Source organism: Astatotilapia calliptera, chromosome 17, assembly GCF_964374335.1.
Source record: "Astatotilapia calliptera chromosome 17, fAstCal68.1, whole genome shotgun sequence".
Taxonomy (NCBI): Eukaryota; Metazoa; Chordata; class Actinopteri; order Cichliformes; family Cichlidae; genus Astatotilapia; species Astatotilapia calliptera.
In genome coordinates, this window is record NC_137438.1 from 32,257,502 (window position 1) to 32,283,534 (window position 26,033).

A 26,033-nucleotide genomic window follows, 5' to 3' on the forward strand; every position below is an offset into this window, starting at 1 on the left:
CCCACTCTCTCCCCTCTTGCTCCGTCTCTCACATCCTCTTCTGATTACTATAGATTGATTACTGAAGGTTACTCCTAGTAAAGATCTGGGCGGCTGCTGGTGCACCACCGGGATCACAGTTACAGCCATAAATCTATCTTTTGACGTTGAGCTGCGACACTGTGTGTGTCTCAGCGTGTGTGTGTGTGGGTGGGTGCGGTAAAGGACAGAGATGGATTTATAATGCAAAGAGATTGATAGTCTGAGCTTTACACTCCTGAAAATCAAACATAATCACCAAGAAAAGAACAAAAATGAGGAATGTTACTGCAATATTTCACTTCCAGTGTTGGGTATTTTTAGGTCAGGACTCCTTCTTTTCTCCTGGGTTAGACAGCAGAGTGCTTATGTACTTATGTGTGTTTTCAAAAAGTGAGATGAAAAATTTATGATTAAAAAGTAGAATGATGAGGTGAAGGGGAGGCCGCGAGAGACAAAAGGTGCATAGGTGTATACGAAAAGGAGCCACAGTGATTGAACCTGCTGATTCATATTATTCAGTGCATGCAGCTGTGTCCTTCTATTACATCACAGCATGAGTCAGTCTTTTCTTAGCCTGGATTTAGGCTGTATCACATATCTCATTGTTTTACTCTGTAATGTAGCCCAAAGTTTTCATGCCTAGAGAAGAAAGAAAAAAGAAAATCTAATGAATAAAGTCATATTTTAGCAAAGAATTTCTCCTGGGCCCCGCAAAATGGCTTAATTCTATACTTACACATGTAGATATTTTAACTCTTGGCAGCTCCTCCGTTGGTACTAGGATAATTAAATAACATAAAAGTCACTCAAAGATGTCTCTGTGCAAGCAACTGGTGTGCACTTAACGATTCAAAAACAAACCCACTAAAAAATATCCACCTGCTGTGAAAAAGACACACTCACACAAACATACACACACACAAACACACAGCGAGTGGGTTTGTGAGTTGAACTCGTATGGTTGCTTCTTCCTCAGTTGGAGACAGAAAATAACAAGTTGGCCATATTTAGGACATCTGGAGAACAAGAGAGCCGGCTCACATAGAGGCACAAAGAGACGTACAGATAAAGAGAAACAGACAGAGACAGGAGAAAGCAGAGAAATGAAAGATGGCCTTATGTCGATAGAGTCGGGCAAAGGAATGATGAGGCGCACACTGAGAGAGATAGCTGCAGAGAGGATGTACCATGTGGTTAGGGCTCTACAGCAAGCAGAGTGAGGTAGAGGGAAGCGCACATGCAACGTTCGCACAACACAACCTTTCACATTTCTGCAGGGTGTGGCAGAAGCTGTTTGGAGCCTCCATCCTCTGCATCGATGCATGACCTATTTCATAACAATACTTTTTACCCATCTGTGATGGTTAAGAAGCTCCTTCTTTGATGATTTATCTCTCACATCCTTAGCCTGTATCTCCCAGTCCTCCTGCATCCCTCCATCTCTCATTATAAAACTCCCTTGCAATTTTTACCTCTCCATCTACATGCTTTTCCCCCACCCTTTGACTTCTTCCTCTTCCCCTTTCTCTGCCTGCTGTGGCTCTGAATCTCAAATCTATATTTGTCAGTAAAAGAACTACATAAAGCAGTTCTAAGTATACACAGAGTACCATGAAAATAAAGAGAGTCTAAACTTGCTTGTATTCTTTTTTAAATTTTACACAGGCCCCTTACAGTATAACAGGAAACCTCTAAGGTTCTTGGCTTCTGAACACAGATATCCTAAAAAGACGTATGATGCAACATCTTCAAAAAGCAGCAGCGAAATGGCTGCAGACAAGAGGCTGGCTGAACAGCAGAAACAGACAACAGCTGCCTGTAAACACCAGACCAAAAGCTGAACACAGCTTGGTGTGTGTGTGTGGGAAGGAGTAAAGGTCATTAAATGAGAGTCAGAGGATCACCGCAGAAATATCAAGAAGGCCATTTACTTTGAGTGCAAGAGCCAGTCTTGAGCAATAAAACAGAGATTTTAAAATTTGCCTCATAGTTAACACACAGTCCACCGGAGTCTCACAGCACAAATTTTCGGAATAATGCTGATGGACAATCACCTATTTTATCCTCTGTATAAACATTAAAAACGACTACACTGACATCATTTTATTTACTATTGTTGTTCATGGACACCAGCAGTATGGAATGGAAGTGCTATTGGACACCAACAGCAGCGATTCTTTGCAGACTAGTTTTGACTTATAAGGCCATTTTCCATATATATACACATGTATATATATATATGTATATATAAAGCCAATGTGGAAGTGCCTTAAACCTGCATTCTATCTCAAAGACACCAGATGGTGATGGATTGTGGTTATAACTGTCCTGTTACCTGCATTACAGACATCCCAACTATCATACAGAACCAAAGGAAAAAAAATTGTCTGCTTTGATTTTAAACTAAAGCTCTACATTTCCACCAATGTCTTCGATCCATCTTGTTACCATTTTCTTGGAGAGGAGCATATTAGCACAGAGTCCACCAAACACACTCTGACAAACTTCATATCTCATGACTTACTGTTTTTTGTGATTCTGAGGGAAATCACAAATCTGATCTTGACAGTTCCATCCCTGGATGTGTAAAGAGTGGTAAAAAAACAACAACAACTTGTTATTGCATTTGCTCCTTTGCTAGCAATGGTTCAAAAGTCAATTTCTCTATACATTTAGTTTTTTAATGTTTATTCAAACTCAGTATTCAGTATTTATTTATTCAAGGATTAAACTTTAATAATTATAATTTTATTTATGGTCTTGGAAAAGATCAACATTGCACATCAATCTCTCTTTGTTTTTTAATGCGAGCCGACATCTTTCAGGGCTGGCAAATTCACATGTCTCAAAAACATTGGTTTCAACCAGGGAAGTTGCCACTTATAAGTAAGTTATTCTCTGATAGGGAGTTCATCAGCCGGTCCGGGACAGCCAACAGGCTGGTTTTGGGCCACGGCCCGTAGAACACCCATATCTGGTATATACTGCCTTTAGTTAAACAACAGTTATCATGAGTTTCAACGCTCTTTCGTCATGACTTGGTGGTCACCAGAATCCCATCAGAGTTTTAAGAGCACGTGTGGTACAGGCATGAAACATACTTTCAAATGCAGTGAGTTACTTTCATAATCTGACTGCTGAGTGCAATGAACAAATGCCAACTTGTATCAATGTGCACAAACAAACTGGGGCTGTTTGATAGAATTGGTTCTTGTTGGTTTCTGTTTTAGAATATTTTTACCCAGAGCACGAGGAGCAGATTCTGAGCCATAGCACCACACCACACAGACAATAAATGGCCAACAAAGCTATCTCCATGACAACTGAGCAAACTCTGTCTGCCAACATGGGCCCTGAAATGTGGTTGAAGAATCTGAAAAGATGTACGCCAGTGGACCTTGAGTTAAAGATTTTCTTTTGTTTATATAAATGTTTAAATGCTCCCATTGAGATGTGTTCCCCAACACTGACTGTGAAAAGAAGTGCTGAAGCACACCTGCTGAAGAAAGGTTCTTATAATCCAAGCTCTCATACATTTGAAATGTTCCCACAAGGCCAGTGTGAAAGTCACTGTATTGAAAGAAGCCTCCACACAATCCCAGAGCCAAGAACTAACTGCAGTAAAGTTTTCAGGTCCCTGTAAATTTCACTGACGTCAGCATTTCAGACGAGGTATAGCACACAACAATGTAACTGTGACTTTTCTGAGCATGCCGAAGCATCCAGACTTGATTATCACTTGCTGCACTGTGGTATACTTCTATTAACTGTGTGCATAGTCATACAAATGTTAACCCTTATATCAAGATACCAGGTGAAGCATGATAATCACAAAGTTAATCATAATGAGAGTCATGCTGTCACCTAACCTCCAACTAACTTCACTGCAGCTCCATCGCCCTCCCCTCTGTCTGAAACCAAACCTATGCCCTTGGTAGAGCTCTCCTCATTAAAGTCCCATCAGCAAGTCACATCATTACCTGTTTACTCCTTTCACTTCACTCTCTCCTCCCTCTATTCTGCTTTCTCTGTTAGCCAGCCAGCTGCCACACACTCCAGAGGATATCCCAATTAGAAACAACATACAGAGACAAGCGAATGTGCGCTGGTGGATATTCCAATTAAATACAACCCATCGGACAAACATGCTAACACAAAATGCACACAAAATTGCTGGTGGACATTCTAATTAGCCAAGCAAACAAGGCATGGACGCTGTAATGCCCGTCCAGTATGACAGGATGCTATGTCCGATAGAATTCACACATAGATATGGCCTCATGAATATGCACACAAATTACTTTTACAGTCAGGGATGTGCAAAATCCTGCCATGAAACATTCGGCCCCTTTAAATGGTCACAAGCACAAAACTTTGCATGTAGTCACAAACACAGAATTCGCATAACATGAGCAGCTTGCCTGTCATTCACACACAGTATCTTGATGGATTTGAGAAGCTGCAGTTATAAGAAATAGTCTCCTTATTTTGGTATAACTGTAGAGTAAGGTTATTCCTGGGGAAAAGGAGAAATACTGAACTTACAGATACACTTAAAATGTATTGCATCAACAATTACTCTCCGACTTCTTATGGAAAAAATGAGAGTGCATGAAACATCCAGCAAGAGTATGATTTCCCTGATGTGTGATTAGACGGGATCACTTTGATGTCAGCTCTCTGCCATGTGACAGAGGCTGGCACCCGTCTTGAAAGGAAAATGGGCTTAGATGTAGAGAAAAGGAGGAAATGAAAATATCCTGACTAACACTCCAAAATAGGAAGAGATTATTAGAGCTGACACGTTTTTGGTAGAGGTAGAGGAAGAGAAATCTGGAATATTCAGCGGACACAGGTCTTGGACTGTTTATAAAACACTTGATATAGCTACAGCGATGTTATCCTCTGGAATCTGGAGCCTCAATCTTAGCATGTTGACATGTATTTGAGTAGATACAAAACTCAATTTTTAAATGATAAGTTTATCACGTCACTATGGAGGAATTTTGTCCAACTTGAATGGCCCATTTAAGGTCATGTCAAAGCATCTCACTTGGATTTACATCCAGTTAAGTTTAAGTTAACGACTGTGTTGAGTCTGTTCCTTCCCATTCCATGCAAGGCCACCTGGGTTGGCTGGAAGACTGTTTACTTAGCCTGGCAGGGCGAAGGACACTGTCTCAGCTGAACTACGGACACGCACACACATACATATACTGACAAGCACTCACTGACGCATCACCCTCCCTACCCCGGATCCAACGCCACCTCCAACGCTTACCTCCCCTCTGATGTGGACATCGGGTCAGCTGGAGGCGCAGTCGAAGATTGCAGCGGTCCCAGATCAGATGTACACACTGGAACACTTTCCCATGTTGCGTGTGTTCAGTCCTCACTTGAATTAGTTATGGTCAGTGTTTATTATTCAACAACAAAGAGACTGAGAAAAAATGGCGTCCATGGGAGAGTTGGTGAAAACCACTGCTGACCAAAAAGACATCTTGATGATCTCTGAGATTTTGGGAAAATATTTTGTGGACTGATGGGACAAATTGAACTTTCGGTGGCAGTGGTGTGATGGTCTTGGGCCGCTTTGCTGCTTCACTTTCTGGTAGCTCAGCTCGCTACCAGAAACTCCTGAAGGAGAATGTCCACTCATCAGCTCAAAAAAGAAAGTTAAAAAAAAGCCTAGTCAAAGTCTGAACTTAAATCCAATTGAGATGCTTTTACATGACCTATAACAGGCTGTTCACAGCAGGCCAAGTCCTCCATAGAGATGTGACAAACTTTTTACCAGTTATCGCAAACTGCAGTTCTTTCTTAAAATGTGTTTGATGATTGGAAACACGCTAATGAGACAAATACACAGAAACATGAGAAATCAGGAAGCTGGTAAATACTTTGTCACAGCACTGTATATGCCTGTTTACTTCTATTGATCTAGAGTAATGTGCACATTTTCTTTATACAGATGTATTGAGTGTGTTTAGCACTGTGATGTAAAAAATGTGACTTGGACAAAAAAAAAAAAAATCAATGACCTGTCATGAATCTCAATGAGTGTATAAAGTGTGTTATTGTTGAAAGCAGCATATTCGCACTATCAAGAAATGGAATCAATAGACCACTGCTGCTTTAGCTCGAGTAAACAGTCCGCTTCAATATGTGTACGGTCTTATGAATCAGATTAGCTATATTGGTGTTTACGTGCGCATTCAAACCCACTGTTTCTAAGCTGATAAGATGAAAGGACACTGTTTAAGAGCCAGTCACGCTATCACTCATACCCTCACACACACCTCACGTGGCTTTTATTCTCATCGAACACCCATTAAGAATTAACTACAGGTAGGAAGAATAAGCTCGGCAGTATAACTCTTTATAAGCCCAGACCATGGCACGGTTCCAGTCCATCAGACAGACAGTAAATCCTCTTGTACTCACGAGGGATTGTCGGGAGATTTCTGACTCTAAGCCAATAGTATAGCTACAGTTGTAAAACACTTCTGTACTTCAGTGCCAAAAGATACGGTTTTGATTTTGAGAATTTTCAGGGAGGTAGTAAAAGGACACTTTGTGCCAAAGCAATACATCACACGTATGGCTCAAAATGCAATTTCATAACTTGCTTTAAAATCTGCTTAGGAGTTTTGAACCACGTGAAGCAAAAGGGCACTGATCGCACAACCACCTTGCACCTGCCAGAGAAGTTTTGTATTTTAAAAAACTATTGCACTTAAATATAGATCTAACTTTGCTCAAGCACAGCAAAATACAAATTTGCCCTGCTGTTCACAGTAGATGGAGATGTTCCAAGAGGAATTGATTTGAATGTTAAAGCGGTGATATAAAGGGAAAACAAACAGTTAAGCAAGCAGACACATATTACAGTTTGATCCTCAGAAATCTTGCAGTTGATTGGGGTTGAAGGACAGACACCAACAACACACTTTCCGTTTTCTCAGGATGTAATAAGTGTCATCCAAAATATAAACACACTCACCCGTTCTGCAGACTGGGACGTGCCAAAAAAGATGGGTATGAACGCCAGCCAGATGATACAGGTGGTGTACATGGTAAATCCAATAGGCTTGGCTTCGTTAAAGGTTTCGGGCACGCCTCGCGTCTTGATTGCGTAAACCGTGCACGTAACCATCAGCAGAATTGAGTAACCCAGGGAGCAGATGAGAGACAGGTCTGAGATGTCGCACTTGAGGACACCACGTGCCGCTGTGGGGTCCTGGGTCCGCTGCTCGCCGTAGTCCACTACAGTATGGGGAGGGTCCACGGCAAACCACACAAAGACACCCAGAAGCTGAACTGAGATCAGGGAGAAGGTGATGACGAGCTGGGAGGCAGGAGAGATAAACCTGTAAAGAACAGGATGGTTAATTAAATTTTGATTTAGCAAGGATGAAAAACTGCAATTAATGCTAGAAAATATGCACTCATGGTTACATTTCTCAGGTTCCACCAACTTCTTTTCATGAGCTGAGAGCTTGTTCCACCAGCTCCCAGTTTGCGTTCAGGAGACAGTCCCCCTCTCTTTTCTCTTTCATAAGTTACCTTGAACAATCCTTTAGTTTGCTGATATATAGGCTGTAGCGATGATAAACGGAGTACCTCTGCTTCACTCAACTCTTTTCACTATTTTCATATTGATATAGCACAATCGCATCTCATTAACTATTTGTTAGCTGGTATTTTATCCTGTTTCTTGGTCGTGGTCTTTCTATGCCGCTCTTGTCTGCCATCTCTTTCCTCAGAACCCCTTACTGGTTCAGCAGATGGCCACCCTTATCTAAGCCTGGTTTTGCCAGAGGTCTCTTCCTGACAAAAGGCAGCACTTCCTCCACCACCAAGTGGTTGCTCATGGGGGATCAGTCACTTGAGTTTACTCTTTGTACGAGTAACACCGTATGCTCTTTACCTTTCAATATAAAGCTCCCTTAGATTACTGTTGTTTTGAATTCATGCTAAATTTTTCCAATAGAACTAAACTTAAACATTGCTTCAGTGTCACATGGTTAGTTAAATAGCAGTCTGGTAATGCATTGGCCAGTCTGGTGACTTAACCTCTGGAGGGTATTTGGCTGGTGTAGCCAACAAAGATTCAGGCCAAGATTTTCTGTTTTGGCAGCCAGAGATTGCTTATGAATATAGATAAATGCAGAAAGGGTACTTGTTACTGGACAATAACTATTGTTCAAACATAATTGAGTAACAGAATTTAGACTATTTATTGAATAGAATAGAATTTTCCTTGACTTCAGATTCTGGATATTCAAATACAGATATACATTACTCAGTTAGCTTAGTTAGCTAATGCCAGAATATCAATATCTGGCATGTAGGGCAGTAATATACCTTGTTCACTTTAATCTGTCTTGGGTCAGGAATGCATCTGCACACAGAGGTAGAAGCCTAACCCATAAATAGGCTCTCAATAACCATTGTGTGATCTGTAAATACATTTTATCTTTTCTCTTTGACCTACCAGGAACGGGTGACTCCAACAGGTATAAAATTTCAAGCAGGTTCAGTGAAACATCATAATGCAGTGGCTGACATGGTGATCCACTGAGATTCACCGTAAGACTAGATCTATTCTATTTTCCACAGAATTTGATTTTTCATAAAGTCTTCAGCCAGTACGGTCCAAAAATAACTTAACAAACACTCAAAAATCCTGTCCCAATAAGATGAAAAGAAAACAGTTTTATTAGACTCTAAAAGGTTGAGACAAGTCTCCCACTTGACAGCGGCAATATATTAAATTTCTATAAATGCGACCATACACACTCCAGCAAATCCACGCTGAGAGCTAGAGCGAGATCAGGGAAAATATAATGATGGGTTTTGCAGCAAGAAAGAAAGGGAGAAACAAGGATGAGCAGTTGCAAGAAGACATAGAGCTGAAAAGAGAAAATGTGATGATCATCTAGGATGACAGAGATATCAAAACCGGGGTGCAAATCATGGCCCAAAACAAAAACTATATTTCCACTTGCATCAGAATGAAAGAAACAACCCACTCCTTCAAGCTCTCAAGTTCAAAGGACGCTCAGTGCTTGACTACCTTAGAGTCACAACCGTAACCTGAAAAGAGCCTCAAAATACTTTGTGTAAAAAGTCTGTAGCTGGATGGGAAAAAAAAGAAGAGGAAGGAAAAAAAGGGAAAAAATCTAACTGTCTGGATAGCAGGGCCATGAACCTGAGCACTATTAAATCCTGCATTAACAATTTAGCCACTTAGTGGATGCTCTCTCCCAGAGTCACTCACACTGAGTGCAAGCAGTACAATAGGAAATTGTTAGTTCATGACTCTCATAAATAATGTATGAAAAATAAATGATGAGTAATGACCGCAAGTATCTGAAAAAGTAGGGTGCAGGTAAAGTCACACACCTGAGTGCAAAAAAGCCACACTTATAGCAATATTAAGTGCCACTGAACCCATCAAAATCTGCACAGCCCAAACATGTACGCACAAAAGGGCCAAGAGCAGACGTAATGGCATTTTTACCTGGGTGCTGTTACAGACTTTTTCCCTTGTTCAAAGATGCGGTGTATCCTGTTGGTCTTGGTGAGCAGCGCAGCGTAGCTAAAACACATCCCCAAGCCTAAGAAAATCCTCCTCAGGGAGCACACGCCCACATCCGGCGTCGCGATCATCAGGAATGTGATGGCATAGCACAGGAAGATTCCAGTAAGCAGCACGTAGCTCATCTCTCGCCCCGAAGCTCGGACAATGGGCGTGTCATTGTACCGGACAAAAGTGACGATGACGAAAGAGGTGGCGATGATACCCAGCATGGCGATAAAGACGGGGACGATGGCCCAGGGTGAGTGCCACTCCAGTTTGATGATCGGAATGGGAGTGCAGCCAGTGCGGTTGGCATCAGGTCGCTTCTCGTATGGGCACAGCTCACAGGTGAACTCTGAGGCCTAACGGGGAGAGAGGTTTTAGAACATGCATTAGTTCATTTTCCTTAAGTAAACAGATTTTTCTAATGATAATTTGACTGTTAAACACCGATTCAACCATGAATTGGCTGATTGAAAAACCATCTGGCCATCTGGCTGTTGTGGTGTGCCTTGATTTCATTTTGTTGTCTTGTGTCTCTCTTCCTGCAGTCAGACCAATGCATTATTATCTATTGGACTGCCGGGGCCAATCTAATCTGAACCCACAGCAGAAGGAAAGGTGGTGTGCTGTATCTCACTGAGGCTGCAGAACAGAGCAGGGAGTACTGTCACCATCTCATAGATCAGAAGGAGTCTGTTCACAGAATGAGGACCTTATTGGAGCAGGAGCTGACTATTACATCATTGACATCATTTATATGGTTTAATTCGTTAATCAATTTATTTTTTTGCCAAAACATGTAGAAAAAAAACTCTTTTTGTGTAAATATATGTGTGCCTGATCTCCATAAGACACAATCTAATATAATTCTGAGGAAAAGACTTATTATCAGTTATGCTTTTGACAACTCCACAATTACTGCTTGTTTCTGCAAAATAACTATTGAGTGCTCGCCCTCATAAACATGAGCAGCTGCTGTTGTACAGTGGGGCAAAAAAGTATGTAGTCAGCCACCGATTGTGCAAGTTCCCCCACCTAAAATGATGACAGAGGTCAGTAATTTGCACCAGAGGTACACTTCAACTGTGAGAGACAGAATGTGAAAAAAAAAATCCATGAATCCACATGGTAGGATTTGTAAAGAATTTATTCGTAAATCAGGGTGGAAAATAAGTATTTGGTCAATAACAAAAATACAACTCAATACTTTGTAACATAACCTTTGTTGGCAATAACAGAGGTCAAACGTTTACTATAGGTCTTTACCAGGTTTGCACACACAGTAGCTGGTATTTTGGCCCATTCCTCCATGCAGATCTTCTCGAGAGCAGTGATGTTTTGGGGCTGTCGCCGAGCAACACGGACTTTCAACTCCCGCCACAGATTTTCTATGGGGTTGAGGTCTGGAGACTGGCTAGGCCACTCCAGGACTTTCAAATGCTTATTACGGAGCCACTCCTTTGTTGCCCGGGCGGTGTGTTTTGGATCATTGTCATGTTGGAAGACCCAGCCTCGTTTCATCTTCAAACTTCTCACTGATGGAAGGAGGTTTTGGCTCAAAATCTCACGATACATGGCCCCATTCATTCTGTCCTTAACACGGATCAGTCGTCCTGTCCCCTTGGCAGAAAAACAGCCCCATAGCATGATGTTTCCACCCCCATGCTTCACAGTAGGTATGGTGTTCTTGGGATGCAACTCAGTATTCTTCTTCCTCCAAACACGACGAGTTGAGTTTATGCCAAAAAGTTCTACTTTGGTTTCATCTGACCACATGACATTCTCCCAATCCTCTGCTGTATCATCCATGTGCTCTCTGGCAAACTTCAGACGGGCCTGGACATGCACTGGCTTCAGCAGCGGAACACGTCTGGCACTGCGGGATTTGATTCCCTGCCGTTGTTACTGATGGTGACCTTTGTTACTTTGGTCCCAGCTCTCTGCAGGTCATTCACCAGGTCCCCCCGTGTGGTTCTGGGATCTTTGCTCACCGTTCTCATGATCATTTTGACCCCACGGGATGAGATCTTGCGTGGAGCCCCAGATCGAGGGAGATTAGCAGTGGTCTTGTATGTCTTCCATTTTCTGATGATTGCTCCCACAGTTGATTTTTTCACACCAAGCTGCTTGCCTATTGTAGATTCACTCTTCCCAGTCTGGTGCAGGTCTACAATACTTTTCCTGGTGTCCTTCGAAAGCTCTTTGGTCTTGGCCATGGCGGAGTTTGGAGTCTGACTGTTTGAGGCTGTGGACAGGTGTCTTTTATACAGATGATGAGTCCAAACAGGTGCCATTCATACAGGTAACGAGTGGGGGACAGAAAAGCGTCTTACAGAAGACGTTACAGGTCTGTGAGAGGCAGAGATTTTCCATGTTTGAGGTGACCAAATACTTATTTTCCACCCTAATTTAGGAATAAATTCTTTACAAATCCTACCATGTGAATTCATGGATTTTTTTTTTCACATTCTGTCTCTCACAGTTGAAGTGTACCTCTGGTGCAAATTACTGACCTCTGTCATCATTTTAAGTGGTGGAACTTGCACAATCGGTGGCTGACTACATACTTTTTTGCCCCACTGTAACTGATATTTTCTATTTTCTTTGCTAAGCACATTTTTTTACATATACGTGCGTGTTCAAGTATTTTTCCAACTAAACAGGAAGCCTGATAGACTTTGAAATGGTCCCCAATGATAATTTAATTTTCACATATATGGATATATGGTTATGGCTCAAGTACATCTAATTTTCCATGGTGTACTGAAGATCATTGTTCACTTGCATGGCCCAATTTCAGCCATGCTTTAGCTGCTGCATATTCTCATATTTGACTACAATATACTTTTTTCTGCTCTTGCTCTTGACGAAGACGGTCGCACTTTTCTCCTCTCCTCCTCTCCCTTAGCTTCCCTGCTTAGCCTCTTATGTCCTTGTCTAGTCTCATGTTTTTTCCTTTCCAAACGCCTTCGATGCTTGTTCCCTCCTGGGAACACGGCGGGTCTGAGCCCGCGCTGGAATGGTAGCGCTGGGCAGGATGGCTGCTGTGTTTGCTTCGGATTACTCCTCACCCCCCACCCGACCCTGTGGCTTGTCACGTGTTTCATAATGTTGTGCTGTGGACATTTATGTGCTTTTTTGTACAGAGGAGTTCTTTTTGTTTCCTGTTCTCATGCTGTCCTCCCAGGAGCCCAGCATGAGTAGAGGTCACTTTTTTTCCTCTTGTACTTTCCCATTGTAGTGTATATTTCAGTGTTTTTTTTCTGTAACGCTACCGATCTCCGACCTGTATCCCCATGTGATGTCTGTGTTGTGTGTGTAAGGTCGGGGGGGGGGGGGGGGGGTCCTATTTCACTGCAGGGCAACCTGCACGTGGCGAATAAAGCTTTGATTGATTGATTGATTGATTGATTGAGTATACATTGTTTATGGTCGACTCAGTGTGTCCAGGCCCTTTGACTGAAAAACGAGCTCAAATCATCACCCCTCCATCACTGTGCTTGACAGTTGGTGTGAGGTGTTTGTTCTGATATGCTTGAGTTTTTCAGCAAACATGGTGTTGTGCATTATGGCCAAGCATTTCCATTTTCCTGTCTGCTATCTCAAGGACATTGTGTCTTGTGGTTTGTTTGAATGCAACTTTGCAAACTGAAGCTGTGCTGCCATGTTCTTTTTTTTTTTTCAAGAAAGAGAAGAAGTGGCAGCATTTCCAGGCAAACTTCAGTTTCAGATTTTTTCTTATTCTACTTTCATGAATGTTTTTCACTTGTGAATAATCTTTGAATGGACTTTTTTTTGGAAATGGCCTTATAACCCTTCCCAGACTGATAACCAATAACAATTCTTCCTCAGAGATCACTGCTAATCACTCCTTGGCCTCGTGTTAACACATACCTGAATGCTTTAGACCAGCAAAGTGACAAAACCTTTGCTTTTATAGAAGTGCTGCTGCTGATCAGTTAATCAAATGCTTTTGATTAGCAGCACCTAGACATCCCTGACTCTCTTTATTCCTATAGAAAAAGGATGGCTATATTTAGGCAAAACTAGTTTTTTCATACATTGATTCTGCATTTTAGCTCAGTATTTCTAAAATAAATGATGACACAGTGTAATATTTTACCTGCTGATATTTATCTACCTAATTTGAAGACCTGATAAGGACCAGATCATTTTATTATGTCCTGATATGTAAAGCGTTACAACTGAAAGAGGCTGTGCTTTCTTTTTTATCATTAATGCAGCTTCAAAATGTGTGATCAGGGCATTTCCCTCTCCTCAAATTAGATACTTTCTCTATATAGAAATTCAAAATGGACAATCTAAGTGCCTCACTTTTTTAATTGCCTAAAAAAAGAGCAGGAGTAAGCAGACAGCAGCTGTCAACAAGTCGATGTGTGCAGAAGCTAACACGTTTACAATGTCAAACAGTTTTTTATTGCAAATAGGTCTTTCAGCTGATTCTTTTTAAAGCGTTCCAACAAATGCGGTTTCATTTGTAAAGTTGGGAGAGGGTGTATAAGGAATGTTAGACATTTGATTAAAATCCACATTTTTACCTCGTTTTTTGACAAGTCAATTTCATACAGATGAATTGGTTAGGCTAAGAAGTTCTGTGAGCCTCTCTAGGTTTGAAAACACAAATAATCAGTGCTGAAATCAGACTGACAGAGAAACTGCTAAATTGATAAAGGGTTGATGCATGATTTTTGTCAAACACAAATCAAGATCTAGCCAGATTTGTATGTGACCTGTGATGTCACAGTGTTTGTGATATTTTAATTTCTGGATCACGCTGACGGTTTTGGATAGCTGATATTTTTCTTCAGAAATCTACCTGAAAGTGGTATCCTTCACAGCGCTCACAGTGCCAACAGCACGGCACCCCTTTCACCACTTTCTTCCTTTCACCCGTACGGCACGGGAGGCTGCAAACGGAGGCAGGGAAAGTTGGGTCACCCATCCTCCAACGCATGGCCTCCACCTGAGAGAAGAGCAGTGTGTTGTTATTTGTGTGTCAAAACGGCAAAATGAAGCTTCTTATTTTCTCACAGGACATCTTGGAGCATAAGGATTGGCAGCCATCTGCAGAAGCTGACATAAACTGTATGTTAACAGTCCTTTAACACTCAGCTTTCTCTCTACCTTCAAAAAAAGTGTGTCTTCAGGGCATCTCGCAGAGCAATTAGCACAAGCAGATCCTCTGATCATTTTCCTGAGTGCTGCCAGGCACAAAACTAACACCAGCTAGTCTGGAAGCCAGCAATCAGACCATAATCAGATTTGGCACAAATAGGCCATCTGCATTTCCTTCTGTGTGTGTCTGTGTGTGTGTTTATTTGTGAGTGTGCACACGCATATGTTTCACCATGTGTGCATTTTGTTTATTTGTGTTTGTGTCATGCTGGCATTATAGTGAATCCCTGAGCTCTCCGTACGTCCTCTGCGAGTGAGTTTGAATGTGTGTGTACTAATTTGTAGTTGTGTGCGCGAGCAGTTGTGAGGAAGTTTGTCATTACCGCGTTCCCTGAGGTTTAACCATCGCCGAGGGTGCTGCACAAAATTTAATATTACTTTTTTAAACACAAAAAGTACCAGTCCTAAAACAACTAGTTAGAAGGGAAAATTCATTAGACTTAGAGAGGGTGGATTTGAGTTAATTACTGACACACAAACAGAAACAAGTTCTCATGGAGTTTAATATGCAAGAATGGGATAGTTGCTGCCCACAGTGTTGTACATATATCACTAAGGAGAAACTTTGTTTACGGAGAAATTTTGCTCATTACTTATTCATATCCCCCATTTAATATCTGTATACTATCACCTTATTTTCTATCAAAAGGCATAAATTAAACAACACAGACCCATATTTTATTACAGTGCAGTGTCAGCCTTCATTTTATTTTGCCAGGAAAATAGGAAATTGGTGCAGTGATTTATTGAAACATATGAAAGCATACAGGGAAATATAAGGCAAAGAAACAGGGTTTGTATAATTTCAAAGATTTTGAAAGTCAATTTTTGGCATGGCCACCTTTATTCTTCAACACAGCCTGAACTCTCTTAGGCAGCTTTCTTGTCATTTCTTTAAGTAGTCTTCAGGAATAGTTCTCCAGACTTCTCGAAGAACATTCAAAGCTCTTCTTTGGACGTTGTCTGCCTTTTGTTGCATTTTTGGTCAAGATGATCTCACACTACTCCAGTAATGATGAGGCCTAGGCTTTGGCGAGGTCAATCCATGACTGATGGTGTTCCATTGTGCATTTTTTCCCATGGATATACTTTAATTTTATTTGCAGTGTTTTTGGGATCATACTGAAAAATGAAACCTTTCCTGTGTTCATAACTCCATCAGTTTTGACAAGATCCCCAACATCACTGGCTAAAATGCCAAAACAAGACAGTGGCTGCAGCATGTTTTACAGATAGCTGTAGACAGCAGATGAACAGTCTGTCGTCTACAGCTATCTCTCCTGATCTCCTCTGATCTCCCAACGCTGATTCAACTCAGTGTTGCATAGCACGACAGTGCACTCAAGGTAGCCAATACTCAGTTTGCACAGGGTTTGAATGTGTGAATTCTTGAGACTCACATGCTGTACATTCTTATGTTCCACAGTGCTGTCTTGTATTTATAATGATGAACATTCAAACTTTTTTGTTCTTAATAAAAACTACCCCCTGCTACCCTGCATACTTTCAGGATTTTACCTAATTAAATATGTCTGTCTATTTAGAAATTGTTAAAGTGCCAAATCATGTGTGACTTCAGTTTCTGTGTTTTATACTTCTGTACTGCTGTACAAACACACACACTGACACACACAAACACACCGTCCATCAGCCAGAAAGCGTTTTGTGTCTATTAGTTTTCTCATCTGTCATCTGGCCTTTCTAATGAAGTCCTTGGTGGATTTATAACACCTAGCACTGCTGCGTGCTCAAAGATTTTTTTGTGCATGTGACAGTGAGACAGAGAGAGCGAGTGGGACAATGGGAATTCAGTTTGCTAATGCATTCAATTATCTGTTTTTCTGTGGATCTAAGTAGGCACTGTATATTCTCCAGGTTCTGTAGCATTGGTTATTATGTGTATTCTGTAGGTGTGTGACCTTTCACAGTTGCGAATGTTTGCAAGTCTCTCTCCTTCACAAAGATTAGTATTCTGAATAGAAGCAAAGATCTACACTTGCTTGAAAAAACTAACTTTTGCACCTGAATAAGAGCAATAACTCAAACGAATCCAGCCCGGTAACAAGGGATTTTGAAATCATGGCAGCTGCTCATAGTCATGTTGAATTTTCATTCTTCCAAGGTGTCTGATCTATAATGCCTCAGAAGCTTCAATGAGGCACTCAAATCAAAATATATGACATTTTTCATTAGGACACAGACGTGTCATGCTAAAATACTAATAATGAGATAGTTCAACATATGACAAGCTGGAAACACATCTGAAATATATACTATGGTAAATGGCATACAGTATGTTCTGTACTGAACAACTTTTTAGACCATAAAATGTTAATCATTGAAAACATATTTCATAATAAACTAGTATTTTTCACTCGAGCTTCACTTTTAAGTTGATTTTCCAAGTTTTTGCCTCACTTTTCCTAATTTTTTTCCATTGACTTCATTCAATTTATATGTGTGAAAAATATGAGCAGTTTTGTCAGCTTATAAACTGTAAAAACCAATTAGGTACACTGGTATACGTGTGTAAAAATCTCACCTTGAGGTGTAATTTATTGGTCCAGGAGCCGATGACTCTGTACTCAGTAGTCGATCTGTTGGTGATCTGGTACTGGAATATGTCGTATCTCCCTGGAGCATCTCCATTCTCATTGAAAACCACTGGTGTACCAGCACTTCCTAAAACAGAAACAGGTTTTGAAGACGGCGTCAATTTAGTAATTTCTTGTGATGCTCTTTCACTTTTCTTGATCAGGCGACTACTCCTGAAAGGCATAAAGGTTCAATGGAATGAAATGTGAAAAGTTCTATTTTCTAGCTTCACTAAAGACATTAAAAGTTCGGAAAGTCATCATTTCTTCTTATTTTAATGTGTATTTTAGAGATTCTACTTAGTGGCGGTATTACAATGCTGTGTGCGCAATTTTAAAGAAAGGAGTATAATGACAGTTTGATGTACTATGGATGAAATTTTACAGAATTTGTAGTACTGTGCAAAAATCTTGAGCCACTCATCTTTTTTTTGTGTTTGGTTTCAAAGAGCCAGACTTTCCTATAATGTTTTTAAAGTGGTTTTGAGCCAGTTTTCCTTTAGACATTGGCTGCTTTTTCACTCATTTTCCCCCCTTCATTACCAGTGCTTACACCTAAACATTTTCACCGGAATGTTTTTTTTTTGTTGTTGTTGTTGTTGTTTTATTAAGCCATTACACACTGACCTTTGCAAGACCTAACACAAGAGGTGTACCGGCATTTGCAGAAAAATGTCAAAGACAACACAGTTTGACGGACACAAAAAGGTATTTTTAACCCAGCAATGTGATTCACAAAGAGCTACTAGTAGACATCATGGCATATCAGCATGGTGTGCAGTGTGTACGACCGTGTCTACAACCATCTGTCAAAACAAGGTGGAGGTTCTGTCATAGTTTGGGCTGCACCTCAGCAAGGGAGGATCTTGTCAAATCTTATAGAGAATAAAAACGCGCAAACCTCAAAAGAAGAGCTTTGAATGAGAACCATTCATGAAATTTACTTCAAAAAAATGACAAGTAAGCTTGCTTAAGAGGCTGAGGTGAAGAATAAATATCAATTTTCAAGCTTGTTCAAACTGCAAATATGCATTTCCATCTATGTTTGCACATTACAATAAATCGTTGCACCCATTTCCATTTTCCTATCACAATATACGGAAATAAAGTCTTTCTTGAAGACTGTGCTACCATTATTGCATTCTTACTATTTTACAGCACCAGAATAAGTTATCAGTAAATCAGCTATATATACACACAGCTTCTCTCTGTGCCAGCATTTTACACACATTTTGTTTTTTCACCTGTATTTCATAAATTTTCTCATTGCCTACTTCTGTGAGCCTTATATTTCAGTCTAACTCTAACCAGGACTACGATATGGATACTAACCAATCAGAGGAAAAGTAAGGGATGATTTTCACAGAGCATCTCTCTTAATATTAGAATCCTCAGAGCAAATCCAGAGACAACAAGCAAATCCCACAAAGAAAGTGTCAGGCAAACCAGGAGACTCAGTAGAGGGGTGTTGTAGCAAGGCAACATCCTCCACCAGTTAGTTCTCCACCACCTTTGAGGTTTAACACAAACTTTTTTTTCCTCTTTCGCTCTCTGTCTTACTTGCTATCTTGTTTATGTAGCAATGCAATCAAATCAAATTACTGAAACTAGCACAGCATAAAGGAAATCCAATTATAATCTATATGTGGAAAAAGCACTACATTATGGAAATTGCACCCCAGGTAAAATAACTCATTAATGCTGATGGAGGAAAGATAAGAAAGACAGAAAAAGTTATGCATTTAAAGCAAGAAAAGGTAAACAGCGTACGCCTGGAAACTGAGTAAGCGGAGAAAAGCATGTCAGAGAAAAAAGAAAACACAGAAACAGAAAATATCAACAAATATATTTTAAAAAAAAAGGAAAAGTTCTTGTGACAAAAAAGAAACCAAGCTGAACAGAGAGACGCAAGAAGGAGATCAAGTGTGATAAAAGAGTAGCGTGGGTAGAGAAATGACTTTACGATATGACAGAAAGAAAACCAATCACGATGACAGAGAGAAGAGAAGATGAAGGACAGAAGAGACAAACTCAAAGACAAAGAAGTAGAAGTGGCCCACTGTGAGCAGAACAATGAGAGATATGCACATAATGGGTAAAAGAAAGAGAGAGAACGTCGTAATAAGTAGGAATCTTACTGAGAGACTCTGAGGAAAATGAATGGAAAAGGATTGAGACAATAGATACAAGTTGTCATTGATGTCATAATTATTATAAGGTCATGTCTGCATGTGAGAAGTATACCCATTAGCCCTGCACAATGAAAAAGAACACTCACTGTTTCCTGCTGCTTTTAAAAGTGACAAGGGGGCCTTGAAAATCCTTCATATCTGACAAATTGAGAGTGATACCCATGTCAAGACTACAACACCCCAGCACTAATGCCAAAGGACACCTTGCGTGTATCTTTGAGATCCTGGCAGCTTTGACAGAATGGCAGGATTTGATATTCAAAGAATGAAAACAGGCATCACTGTCTTTACTACAAACAACAGACAAGGCCGGCGATTTTACTTAAACCTGGAGATGCTTTAATGGACGGCAGGAGGCGACAACACTTGTTCCCAGAGGATTTATTAACTCTAAACAATTCTCTGATTAATTTATGGTTTTATCTACTTGTTTAAGTCTCCTTTCACTACTAAATGGCATTAATCTTATAAAATGTTTCCACATTTGGAGTCTGACACACGATAAAGACGATCATATAATGGAGCGATAACACTTTATAACAATGACACACTATTAAGTGTTAGTAAGGTTTTAGTGTTTATTACTCCTCCATATTATGTGATTTATAAACACAGGTAAATGCAACAGGTATATTTTTTTATTCTTGAATAATAAGCTCATATATAATATGTTCATGGCATATAGATAGTCTAAGTAAGTGATTCGGCTGTTTAGATGCGCATTTCTGTTTATAATGATTAAGATATGAGCTCGTTGTTTGTTTGTGTTTTAACAGAGGTTTCATAAATACTAATTTAATAGTATACTTTGATGCTTAATTCAGGCAGTTACACGTTTGTGTGACATCTACAATGAGAACTACTTTTGCCTTATACAGGTTTAATAATACACACTATGGAATAATGCTTTATAAATGATGAATTAATTACTACTCCTTTAGTAATGCTTAATAATGTGTCATTTTGATAGTTGTTTTAAGCGTTACCAGTAGAGCTTTCAACAAACTTTCCACTGACAAGATGCAAGTTGCATGTAGTATCCTTGGGTCAGATCCTCCACTTTCTCTGGCTTTAGAAAGCCAGCATAGCAACAGCCATTGCCATTCTTAGTGGAAGTGTAAGCTCAAGGCTTCACAATGAGAGGCCATATACCAACGAGCAACACTGATGAAGAAAAAAAAAAAAACAGAGCCTACAATAATGAATGGGTTGACAGATTTACAACTGCATTGGTCTGCATGCATCTAATATGTTCATGCATGATTAAAAAAAAAAAAAAAAGTGCATCCCACCCGACGATAAGCATGTCATTTTTCCTCCCTGCTGTATTGGTTGGCTTTGCTCTGTAATATTCGATCACACCAATCATGCCTCTTTAGGGCTGCTTTGCAAAATTCAGCAGTTAAAGTTGTTGCCTGGAGTGAAGACGGAGGTAAGGCAGGCTGTTTGTCATGAAAAAGGCAGTTACCTTGATTATTCAGTCACATAGAGTTTGCACCTTTTGTTGGAAGTTTCTGGATAAGGTGGATAAAGACACAAGAAACACAAAACAGGCACAACAGAAGCTTGCGTGACGAATCCAGTGCATGTTGCTTACAAACCGATATAAAAATTTCACACCATTTTTAACCTTTAAGGATACTTAATCACATTTTTTAGTCTCTTTTGCTGCCGTGTTGATGTATTCTGTCATCAACGTACAGTAAGGGGCAGTGATAAATCAGCTTTTACACTTTCAATACTTCTCGCTTTAGTTGCTTTGACCTTGGAAGGGGAAAAAAAAAAAAAAAAAACACGAAATATCACCTGTTGCCCTAGCAACACACCTCCACCTCATCCATAGTGACACCCATTATGAGCTGCTTTTCAAAGCAAGATGCTGCACTGCAGAACATATTTGTCATAATGTGCGAGTAAGTGCTGCGTTTGTCCCGAAGACACGTTTTTCTCCTTAAACATCCATATGCCACAAATATTTTTGTATATCTTGTAAACCATTTGTTATTTGGGATCACAGTTTGTCACCTCTCCTGTTTAGCATGTGAATTATTTGCCTGTGATGGATTTATTCTGCATAACCCAAAGCTGGCATGCTTTGGGTTATGCTAATTGACACAAAGTGCTTGAAAAAAAGGCCAGGGGGAAGATGTAGGTAACATAATGCATTGTTTCACTTACTGTGATTGAGAAAAATACTGAATTCTGAAGTCTGAGTCTTTCATTTTTGGAGGAGGATTTGGGTGCTGCGATTGTGCTGCTTGAGCACAGTGAGAACAGGTAAAAATTCTACTTGAAGGCAGGAAGAGTGCGTATGTGCAAGAAAACATTTTTTCAGGGCTTATTTCAACTCTGCAGGTCGCCTCGCAGCACCAGATAGACATCTAAAATGACAAAGGCCCAACTAAAGTGTCCTATGGCAAAATACTGTTTCCAGGCCTGCCAGCAACAGCGCTCTGTAGCTTCCCCACAGAGTCGGAGGCTATCCCTCTGGGTATCAACAATACACTACAACTTCCCTCTAGATTTGTTAAAAAGAAGATCATGGGTCATGACCTTTTACTTCAGTAATCTAATAAAATATCTAATAACCAAGAACTCAAAGAAGCCAATGTGAATTTCAATTTGGCTGAAATGAGCTTGCAGACAGAGATACACTAACAGAGGTGGGAAAGGGATGAAATAAGAGGGAATCAGTAATACTGGCACAGGAAAGAAGACGGAGAAATGATTTGGTTTCCACTAGATTCAAATATATTCAATGTCAGTCATACAAATCTGAGAGAGCTGAAAAGAAGACAAAAAATGAAGGTAAGGAATACAGGAGTGAAAGTAAGAAACCTTGGCTAGCTTAACCCTTTACGGGCACGCTCCGTTTTGTGTAATTATTAGAACCTGAGCACAAAAATTTTTTTTGCATATGAAACCGGAGGAGTTGTACTTACATCTTATACCATCAGCGTGTCCTAGGTCACGGTTTCCTTCCACATATAGCTTTGGAAAAATTGCATAAAAAGCGCTTGCAGGAACAAAAATATAATATGCCAGAAACACGCTTTGCCGATCCCATCAGCTGTTCGAAACACTTCCCACATTGAAACAGACGACAGCACGAACGATCGCATGTCCGCCATTTCCTGCCCGAAACCGGAAGTGACGTCATTTTTGCGTAAAATGTAGTTTTTTACTTGTAGGCCTTAAAAGCCTATACTGGTGTTTTTATAAATCATGTTTGACTTTATGCTTTTCTGAATAGTTTCTGGGATGCTTAGAACTCGAATTGCACTGCTGGAAATAGTTTATTTTGATGCACATGCTGTTTTCTTTGCAAATTTGCATCATAGGATTGTTTTTCGTTTTTCCTGCAGTATATAAAAATTGCTGTATCTCAAAAATAAAACTATGAAGACACTCAAAATAAATTTACTGTTGTTGTGAACTATTTTTTGCAACTTTTCTGTATTTAAAGTTTTGAGGGATAAGCCTCTTAAATTTCTCCAAGTAGAAATATATATAAAAAAAACAAAAACGATTTTCAATTTTTTTGTAGTTTATTGCACTTTTTTGCAATTAATGTAGTTACTATGGACTTAATGTATACATATTATTAAAATATGGGCTATAACAGTTGTATTGATGTATAGCAACTTGAAATGCTCCCAAAAATGGCTCTACAGCATGTAAAAATATAAAGTAAGCTCTGGCGGACTTGGTTCTATGGTAGGTCTTAAAGGGTTAACAGTCAGAGAAAAACAGAAAAAGAGAAACGATAGAGTAAAATTAATGATAGAGGAAGAACAAGGTAAAACATGAGGGTACTGACAAGTACTCGATACTGTCTACTTCACAGTCAGCTGCAGAGAGATATCAGTCCACTTAAGAGCAAAGAACGGTAGGTGAGGCAGATGGAAGTGGTGCAGCAAAAGGACACAGAAAGTATACAAAATGTTTTTTACTTAAACTTAAGATAGATGCAAAGATGGCAGAAAAATTAAAGAATAGAAGAGCTGGTAAAAAAGCCTCAAGTCTTGCCTGGTACACTTAATAAGAACCAATGAAGAATAGCAAGTCTTCATACCAGAGACTAAATTTATATGAAGGGAAGATGCAAAAGCTACACTGCAGCATGCATTAATAAAACATAGGTCTGTGTGTGTGTTCTTTGCCAACAGGCTCCCATCTGTGTGCTATGCATCGATAGCACTAATAGGGGAAAACGACACAGACAGACAGGGAAAGAAACACAAAAAGAGAATAAGAAATGACAGAAGAAAAATAATGATGAAACCTGAAGTTATGGAAGAAAAAAACTGTCATTTTCACATTTTCGCAAGGAAGGCGACTGTAAAAGAGCAGCTGGTTAAACAGTAGTTCTCATGGCTTTTTTCTAGTCTTTTTCTGTCCTTTCCCAATTTTCTGTCACATAATCGGACATTTTTGCAGCCACTTGCTGTACAACTTTCCTCGTGGCCAATCATTTCATCCCATCTGGTCACTCTTTACCTCTAAATCTGTTTGATCCAACAGCAACTATCTCCCCTCCCCCTTCCTCTGTGCATTTCCAAAGCACGCTATACCCATCCCTTCCCGTGGAGTCATCTCTCCTCTCAGCATCTCTGTTATCACCTCGCCTTGTCTGTGCAAAAGCAAAACAACCATGAGATAGTTTGTCTGAGGGAAACAGAGCTGATAATGGAACATGTTTGAAGAGGATCCAGATCTAAACGATTCTCCGTGTGAATAACAATGAAACACTTTGGCTAAAATAAAATACAGTAAGAATCTTTTCTACTGAAATGACATGTTTTTCATGACTTATGTCGAATGATGCACACATGCAGGGCACAAGAAAATATATACATATATTTTTGTACGGCAGTCTCCCGTAATTACAAAAAACTAATTTACTGAGCCAATATTTGTGTCATCATCTGCATTCACTGCAGCCTTTGAGAAAATGGAAGAGAGAAGAGTAAGAAAAGCGATAAAAACCGTGGGAGCCGGCCATATTAAGCTGATCAAAAGAGACAAAACAGCCTGAGCCGGGGATAGAAATGCAATTTGCAGGGAATAAAAGCGGGAGAGAGGAGAAATAAACAAAACAAGAAACAAGGAGTTACATTAACAAACTTGGCAGAAGAAAGAGGAAAACAGTCAAGGAGAGAGCTCAAGTGTTACTTATAGCTACACTGCTTACAGTTTCAACTCTCTGCTTGACTTTTTTACAGTCAAACAATTTTATAATATATAAAACCTTTTTTCAGTTTAACCCTGTACACTAACTTGCATTTCAAAAGGCAAAAATCTCACAAACATACACACGTATAGCATTGCAAAAGTCACTTAGCATTGCCCCATGCACTGTCCAAATATAAAAAGACATCTAACTTAATGGGATGAACCTTTATTTTGTCTACACATAACAGGCAACCTAGAAAATAACACATTTTACATTGTATCTTTAGGCATTTTGTTGCTAATAGCCTGTTGAAAAAACTGTTCCCATTTCTTTTCTTGTAACTATGAAATATATCAATGGTAACACAGTTTATAAGCATAGAACAGCGTTTTTCTACCAACAAGTTGCTCTCCAACCAGCTATTAGCCAAAACCCAACCATATCTCACCATGGTCCATAAAGTTATATTCTTCAGAAACGTTATGGTTCACGTCTTGGCTTCAGCCAGTGGTGTTGGGGATCAGTCAAAATGTCTGAAGAAGCCTAGAGAGCTCCCAAAGACTAGAAAAGTTGCCTAAAAGTGTTCAGACGATTACAGCAAAGTTCACCAATACCTGGGCTCCTCTGCCAGCTAAGAGGTTTTTATCATAATATTTAAGGACAGTTTTTTGGCCATGCCCAACCAAGGTATAAATATAAGAAATTTATATATGGAGGCTAGGACAGGCCATACCACTCTCAACACTGGCACAGGAATCATAGAGTCATGAGTTTTGCTAAATTAGGTTTAGAGACAAACAACTTTTTCTGCTCTTGCTCTTGACGAAGGCGGTCGCACTTTTCTCCTCTCCTCCTCTTCCTCTCCCTTAGCTTCCCTGCTTAGCCTCTTATGTCCTTGTCTAGTCTTGTATTTTTGTATTACTTTTCCCTGGAACATTCTCTCACAGTCTGTTCTCTAAAACCTAAAAGAGGAATTATGGATTGGATCAACTGGTCCCTAAATGCAATTGACACCCCTTTCTCAACGAGAAGTTTGGGCTTGGGTGAGCCTGAGTGCTGAACAGAGACGCGTTACTGTAATCTGATTGCTTTTTTCAGGTAACGAGTAAAGTAAGGGATTACTATTGCAAAAACGGTAATTAGATTACCGTTACTTTCCCGTAGGAACGCTGCGTTACTGCGTTACTAAAACCGTGATCTTTTTTGCGAGAATGTCTCATGACAGTGACGTAAGCGAGTGCGACGTTCGTGACAACAGCTGTGTG

At 40.0% G+C, this 26,033-nt stretch overlaps 1 protein-coding gene across 5 annotated transcripts in view; it reads right to left on the reverse strand.

Moving 5' to 3' along the window:
* The window catches only part of grm8a (glutamate receptor, metabotropic 8a), a 334,910-nt gene that overhangs the window by 17,648 nt on the left and 291,229 nt on the right, over nucleotides 1-26,033 (reverse strand). For all 5 annotated transcript variants that reach the window (XM_026146524.2, XM_026146523.2, XM_026146526.2 and 2 more), the window contains exons 8-11: nucleotides 17,349-17,488; nucleotides 14,448-14,594; nucleotides 9,548-9,969; nucleotides 7,025-7,391 (exon numbers count right to left, since the gene is read on the reverse strand). In XM_026146524.2, the coding sequence (XP_026002309.1) occupies nucleotides 7,025-7,391; nucleotides 9,548-9,969; nucleotides 14,448-14,594; nucleotides 17,349-17,488 (1,076 nt within the window). The remainder of the gene's footprint in view (nucleotides 1-7,024; nucleotides 7,392-9,547; nucleotides 9,970-14,447; nucleotides 14,595-17,348; nucleotides 17,489-26,033) is intronic.